We start from the raw sequence: 7297 nt of genomic DNA, 5'->3' as shown, positions 1-7297 counted from the left end.
TCCCAACAGCACCAGCCGGTAAGGACTTCTCTGCTACCTGTGCTGGAGGGCTGTGAGGGAGCAGGATGCGGGTCCCAGGGGGCTTGTGCTGGGGCTGGGCTGGCCTCCCAGGGCTGGTGGCAAGGGGAAAGGGTGGAAGGACCCGACTTTAGAGCATCTTGAGCATAAGCTAAGGGGCTGTGGCTCCCTGGTGCCTGTGGGGTGGCAGGAAGGCTGCGCTGCTGCTCAGCAGGTAGATGGTCCTCAAGCCTGGCTACCTCTCCCAGCACCCACAGATGATGCATCCACCTGGAAACAGGCCTTTCCTGAGCCTGAGTTCCCCAGGATGTGAGGACAACGGGGAGACACCTTCCAGCCATATGCCCTTGGCTGTGCAGTGGCCAGGAGGGTGTTAGGAGCTGGGACCTGCTCTCCCTGCTGAGCCCAGGGGGCCCCATGGGAGCCAGATGCCCTGCATAGCTCTAGCTGGCCTGGCAGTGCAGGCATCCTGGGATGCCCTAAGACGAGAGGACCAGAGATCCTCAGAGGACCCATGAAGGACTTAAAGCTTCACACAAATCCTGCCAGCCCCATCCAACCTCCACTGCTCCCTTATTTTTCCCTTTGGCTTTCCAAAGCTCTCCCCTTGCAAAACTCAGAACTGAAATTACAGTGCTGGGCCCCCCGTTCCCAGCCCCCTCAGTCCCTCTGTCCTACAGCCACCTCTGCAGATTCCCCAGCGCTGGGAGTCTGAGCGGCACCAACCGCGTCTCTTGGACCGCTCGGGTCCTTCAGCCAGCCCAGCAGACAGACCGCAGGGAAGCAGCTCCTACATCATGGTGGCCTCTTCCTCTTCGTGCATTCCCCAGAGGAGAGCATGACCCCTTTCCCAACCCTCTAGATGTCTCATCTCCATGTTACGTGCACCTCCCTTTTGTTTTAATGCTGGGTGGGCAGGAGGTCTCTTGGGTGAAGCCCAAGAGCAAACTCTTCACCAGCTGCAGAGCCTCTCTTCCTCAGGCCACAATCTCACATGACTTTGCTCGCCTTCAACCAAGCCGCCCCCATTTCCTGCAGCTCCACAGCCTCGTCCTGTGTTGGCTCTTGTGGGTGGTGAAAAGAGAGAAACATGAACTGGGGAAAAAGCAGCAGCAAAGGGAAAGCAGATGGGGTTCCTGGGCTGTAGCAATGGCAGTGGGCCATGAAGCGAGGTTTCCTCTATGGGAGCCATCAGGGAAGTTTGGTGATGGTGGTGGCTGGTGGGGTTTGAAATTGGTTCTGAGCTCAGTGTGCTGTAAACCAGAAGTTTCCTTTGCCAGATTCGCTCCCAATACCTGCTGCAAAACTGAGCAAAAGGCTACTTTTGTGTAGGCGTTTCTGAAAGGGCTGGTGCTGGTCTCAGTCCCCAGCTTGACCACAAAGATATCTTTGCACCAGTGGCCCCACAGCTCATGGCTACCCTGGCCTGCAAAGATGCATGCTGGGCTCCAACAGCACTGCCCTGGGTTCACCTTCAAGGCAGAGGCAGATGGTCAGGGGTAGAAGGTTTCACCAGCAAACATCCCACCCCTGCCATGGCCTCGCTAGGCACTCTGTCTCCAAAAAAACAGCCCACATCTGGACATTTTGACTGGGGTGCTCTGAACTGGAAGCCCTGTCTGAAGGGGTGTCCACCAGCCTGCAAGGCTGGCTGCCTTGCCCTCTTCCTGTTGTTCTTGTACCCCCTGGGCTCATTCTGTCCACAGTCTTGTGTACAATGGTCCAGGCCATAGCCAGTGTCTCCTGCTCCTGGGAGCCCAAAGAGAGACAGGTGGGATGCATAAGGACCTTCCTTCCCGAGGCTGAGTGGTCACCCCCATCTCCTGATGGCTCTTTCTCTTTTCTCCACAGAGCCCAAGAAGCAACCGAGCTCCTGCCGGAAGATTTGCTGCAGGTGAGGTGTAGGTTGGGTGGGCAGGCGTGTGCCTGCTTGTGCTTGGGTGTGGGAACATGCCCTGTTCCTGCCTGTGATTTCTCCCGATGACACATCCAAGGCATGGGGCTGGGATCTGCCTGTGTGCCGGAGGGTAACTCCAGGACCACAGCATTAAAGGAATGGCAGGCTCCTACCATGGGAAAGGGCTTTCCCAGCTGCTCAGAGAGGGATGAATCCTGACCAGGAGCTGTGCTCCCTTTCTCGGGGGCCAGGGATGCTCTGGGATGCAGAGCTGAGCGGTGGAGTGACAGCCTCAGGCTTCCCCAGTGCCACCTTTCCACCCCAGATCGAGCAGAGGATCGAGCCAGCCAAGCGAGCAGCTCACAGCGTCTCCAAGAGGCTCCACGCCTGCCTGCAGGGGCAGTGCGGTTCCGAGATGGACAAGCGAGTGGTGAGTGGAGTCCTTCCTCTGCAGCCCACGCTCGCCCCAGCTCTGTCTCCCAAAAGCAAAAGGGGCAGGAGTCCCCTGCCTTGCAGGCTTTGCTGAGGGTGAGCCAAGCCCAGGTTCCATCTTCAGCAGTGGCCACCAGCAGGTGTCCGAGTAGAGCAGAGCAGGACAACCCTCTCAATCATCACTAATTTGAGGCCTCCTGAGATGAAGACAGTGTCTTTGCAGTGAATAACCCTCCAAAGCCCTGTTGTCCATGTCCCCTCCTGAACCCCTGTGAAACTCTGGCACCCATCGTGCCCTGTGGTGAGGAGCACAACAGCACAGCCAGGCAGAGGTGCTTCCACTTGCTCCTCCTCCGTTTGAACCTGCCATCCTCTTCCTGGCTGGTGCTTACCAGCCCTTGTCTAGGAAAAAAAAAATGGATGCCCCTGCACTTACCTTAGCCCCTCCCGTGATTTTGTGAGCTCCTCTCTTCTTGGCAGCCTGACAAGCCCTAACTTGGCTTAATTATATTTGTTGATTAAACTGCTCCATACATTGGAAGATGTGGCAGGGCCGGGCTTAGTGAGGGCCAAATGTCATGGTCCTCCACAAGGGACTATTTTACAGAAGACCAGAGGGTTTCTAATGAGCTCTGAAACCTCTGTGCCTCGTTTAGCTAACTGGATCCTGGCTCTGGGTGAAGGGACATCCAAAGGACCCTTTCTCAGACCCCAGGGCCAACTGGGCTGTGGGGACCCAACACAGGCTTTGGCCACTTGCTCCCTCACCATGCTGGCATGCTTCACAGGGTGGGAGCTGCCACACACCAGCTCACCACCCCTTTCCCAAATCCTTGGCTTTGTGCAGAAGAAGATGCCCTTGATGGCTCTGTCCACAGCAATGGCTGAGAGCTTCAAGGAACTGGACACAGAATCTAGCCTTGGGTAAGTGCCAATGGGAGAAAGGGCCAGTGCTGGCCTTGAAAGATGCCATACTCAGGCATAGCCTCTGTCTTGGCTCAGGGGCTCCCATGGCAAAGCTGAGCTGTCAAACTCTGTCCTCAGAGTAAACACTGGTGTTGCAGGAGAAGGAACAGCCAGCATCATCAACCTCTAACTGCAGAGGGGGCCAGGGGTTCACTCAGGGTCCCACATGGGTATTGGTATGGTGGGGGGGTGTTGGGTCATAGGGTGATGTGGCTGCAGCCCACAGTCATTTAATCTCTGTCCCACACACAGGAAAGCCCTGGAGATGGCCTGCTGCATACAGAGCTCACTGGCCAAAATCCTGGCTGAGTTTGAGATCACCCTGGAGCACGATGTCCTGCAGCCACTCAACAAGCTCAGCGAAGTAGCTCTGGCCACCTTCCCAGCTCCACTCTCCCATCCCACCTCCCCTTCCCAGGTTCCCAAGCCTCTGCAACTCCCTCTGGCCCCTCTTTCCCACAGGAAGAGCTTCCCATCGTCCTGAAGCGTAAGAAGACCCTCCAGAAGTTGATCTCTGACTGGAACACCATCAAGAGCCGGTGAAGGGCACACCCCAGCCAGGGGGGAGGGGGCAGGCAGGACACATGGGGCACAGCCCCCAGCCAGGCTGAGGGAGAGGGGAAGATGACTGCCCTGGGGAGCAAGTTTCCCCAGGCTGGAGGTGAAGTCAAAGAGGCAACAGCTCTTCGGAAGCTCCCAGCCAGCCCCCCTCTGCAGGCACATGCCGCTCTGGGCTGAGCCACTGGCTCTGTGGCACAGGAGGGAAGGGCAGGGCCCTGTCTGAAGGCAGCAAAGTGCCCTGGTGCTGCTCAGTGCTGCTGAGATCACCCTGGTCAGACTTCTGCAGGGTAGTCCATGCTGTGCCAGGTTTCTCTGGGAGAGCAGGGCAGCCATGGGTTGCTGGTGCCTCGTTCCCACACTGCCCTCCCTTTGGCTGCTGGCTGGAGAGGAGGAAACACCTCAGGAACAGGGCTTGGGAAGGGTCCTGCAGACCCTGGTGTTTCAGGCAGCCATGCTGAGTGCTCCCCATCCTGACCAGGTCACACCTCTTGGTGCAGCAGCATCTTCCTCTTGGGGAGGGAAATGAGAGGTGCTGGCCTAGGAAAGCAGGAAAGCCACCACAGGGCAGTCCTGTGACTTACAACCGCAGCTGGGGTTGACCCCCCTCATGGTCCCCATACCCCTTCTGCACACCCATCCCATCCTGTGTCCCCAGCACTGAGGCTTTGGGTGTGCCTCTTCTCTTCCACTCCAAAGGCTGAACCAAGCTGCCAAGAGCACCAGTAACAGCTCTGGTCCTGGCGCTGGCCCTGGGGCATCTGCTGCTGCCAACAAACTGGAGACCTTGAAGGAAGAGGAGGAGGAGGTGAAAAGGAAGGTGGAGCAGTGCAAGGTGAGAACGTCACTCGCTCTCCCCCATGGGTCACCTCCAGGGCTGGAGACGTGGTCCTCTCCGGTGGCTCCATCCAAGATGACCCCATGCCAAGGCACAAGCAGCCAGCTGGCATGTCCTGCTCTCTGCAAGCAAACCAGTCCCTCGAGGAGCAGCAATAGGGAGATGCCCTAAGCTCCAGGGGCTTCAGAAGGGAGCTTATGGGGTCCCCTGGGGCTGGGAGCCAGCCAAGCAGGGATCTGTGCTGGGTAGCAGGAGACTTTCACATCAGCTTCCTCAACACCTGCCCTCTTTCTCTGAAACAAGCAGATCCCAAGGGCATGCTGGAACTAGAGGTGCAGGGACCTCTTGTCCCTGAGCCTCTAGTGCCAGGATCCTGATCATAGGGCAGGTCACTGATGGTACCCGAATACAAGTGATGGGGGCAAGAAGGAATCCCCTCATGGTCCCAGCCTGCCTCCCAGCCGCACCCTGGAGACTCTGGGCGACTCACAGCCCAGACAGGAGGCTTTGTGAAGACATCCCATCTGCCTTGGGTACCAGGGAGAAGGTGGAAGGTTGCTGATCTCTGTGTCTCCCTTCCCAGGATGAGTACATGGCTGACCTCTACCACTTCTCTACCAAAGAGGACAGCTACGCCAGCTACTTCATCAGAGTAAGTCTTCTTGCATGTCTCCTCACCACATCTGGGGTATGTGTGAGCCCAGCCTCATATCCACTTGTACCAAGCCCTCCAGCCAGGGCAGGGGACAGCCCCAGGCACCAGTAGATGCCCAAAGCTGGCCCTGCTCCATGTGCTGTGACTGCATGTCACCAACTTGTCCTGATGAGCCCCTATCTCCAATTCGCCCTCCACCCCTCAGAATAACCACATTCCCACAAACTCCAGAGGAGGTTCCCCTTTCGGCTCCCCTTTCTCCCTGCCTCCATGTGGGTACCGTGTCCTGGGGACGAGGGTCTCTCTAAGAGGGGCCAATGCTGAACTGAGCACTGTTGGTGTGTCCCCTATCCGGCAGCTGCTGGAAATCCAAGCCCAGTACCACCGACAGTCCCTGGAATCGCTGGACTCAGCTCTGGCAGAGCTGAAGGAATGCCACAGCCAGACAGGTACTTTCCAGCTCTCCATGCAGCCTGGGGAGAGCCACAGCTGGGCACAAGGAATGCAAGCACACCTGGAAATGCAGGTTCTCCCCACTCCGTGCTGCACATCAGGCTGGTGGGATGGGGACAGCAGCCTGAGGCAGGCTGGGGATGCTGCCTGCTCAGCCCCAGCTAGGAGAGAGGTGTTGGCATGGCTAGATGCTAGATGGGCCCGGTGACCACCATCCCTCCTGACATTTACCTCCCTCTTCCAGAGCCCTCCTTTACCCCAGTGGTGGGGTACTATGGTGTGCCCTTAGAAACACACCTCAAGAGCTTGGGAAGGGAGATTGCGCTGCCCATCGAAGCCTGTGTCATGATGCTGCTGGCCTCTGGCATGAGGGAGGAGGTAGGCAGTGCTCCTCACCCCCCCTGCCATGCTACCCCCCTCCCCCAGAATGTAGCCCCTTGCATCCCTTCTTTCTTTGCTCCACCCCCAGGGACTCTTCAGGCTGGCAGCCGGTGCCTCGGTGCTGAGGAAGTTAAAGAGCAGCTTGGCGAGTGGCTGCAATGCCCTAGAGGAGTTTTACTCAGACCCCCACGCCGTGGCTGGTGGGTGCCAGGGAGGTGGGATGGTGGGACACAGCTGGGCTGTCCCTACTGTCCCCCAGCTGCCATCACCCCTGCCACTCCCCCTCCCCTCCCAGGTGCGCTGAAATCCTACCTGCGGGAGCTGCCCCAGCCTTTGATGACCTTCGAGCTCTATAATGAGTGGGTGAAAGTGGCCAGGTGGGTCTGGGCATTAGGGTGGAAAAGTCTGGTGGAGCACCAAGGAGCCACCCCCCCACCTCTCCCAGCACTGGGAGCAAGGCTGCTCGGCCTCATTTGCCACATGGGGAGACAAGAATGCAGCACCTGCTCTGTTCCATGCTCAGCAGAAATGCAGATGCCCCCAAATCCCATTGAACAGCAATAAAAAACATGGCAGGGCCAGGGCTGGGGGGGGAAGGCTGCAGCCTTTCTGATTGCAGGAAGAGCTTAGTCTATGAAGAGCCGCTTGGCCTCAATGGCATGAGCCCCATCTCACCAGGCCACCAGCCCAGACCGACCCCTTGCTTTTGGGTCGAAAGGGGTGGTTGAGGGGGCTCATCAAAAACCCTGGGGAAAGGGGGACAGCACCTTGCTAAAGGGATGGGCTCAGTGCCACTGCCCCCCATAGTCACGGTGAAGCAGGGCTGTTCCTGGTGGCAAGGCAGTGCTCACCCCCCGGCCCACCCACCGTCACACCAAGTCCCTTTGAGCCTCTGGGGTGCACTTTTATCAATGCCTGGCTCAGCTGCCCAGAAAAAGGCAGCAGCAGGGCATCTCCATCCCCGCACGGGGCTGCTGCCACTGGCCTTCCTCCCTCGCACGCCGTGTCCCCCTCTGCTGCAGGGGAAGGGCTGAGCTCTCCACTCCTCCCTCTTCTCTCCCACAGCCTGAAGGACGCTGACGGCCGCGTGCGGAGCATG

General features: G+C 58.3%; 1 protein-coding gene across 1 annotated transcript in view; it reads left to right on the top strand.

Annotated features, from left to right (window-relative positions):
- SH3BP1 (SH3-domain binding protein 1) overlaps window positions 1-7297 on the top strand; it is a 9486-nt gene that overhangs the window by 171 nt on the left and 2018 nt on the right. Inside the window, exons 2-13 of the mRNA XM_010005834.1 lie at window positions 1870-1912; window positions 2241-2345; window positions 3195-3271; window positions 3566-3677; window positions 3776-3852; window positions 4571-4706; window positions 5293-5361; window positions 5723-5813; window positions 6062-6195; window positions 6287-6398; window positions 6494-6575; window positions 7264-7294. Coding sequence (XP_010004136.1) covers window positions 1870-1912; window positions 2241-2345; window positions 3195-3271; window positions 3566-3677; window positions 3776-3852; window positions 4571-4706; window positions 5293-5361; window positions 5723-5813; window positions 6062-6195; window positions 6287-6398; window positions 6494-6575; window positions 7264-7294 — 1069 coding nt within the window. The remainder of the gene's footprint in view (window positions 1-1869; window positions 1913-2240; window positions 2346-3194; window positions 3272-3565; window positions 3678-3775; window positions 3853-4570; window positions 4707-5292; window positions 5362-5722; window positions 5814-6061; window positions 6196-6286; window positions 6399-6493; window positions 6576-7263; window positions 7295-7297) is intronic.

This window comes from Chaetura pelagica, unplaced genomic scaffold, assembly GCF_000747805.2.
Source record: "Chaetura pelagica isolate M959 unplaced genomic scaffold, ChaPel_1.0 scaffold79, whole genome shotgun sequence".
Taxonomy (NCBI): domain Eukaryota; kingdom Metazoa; phylum Chordata; class Aves; order Apodiformes; family Apodidae; genus Chaetura; species Chaetura pelagica.
The sequence above is the reverse complement of the archived record's forward strand: the minus strand, read 5'-3'. Positions and strand labels throughout refer to the sequence as shown.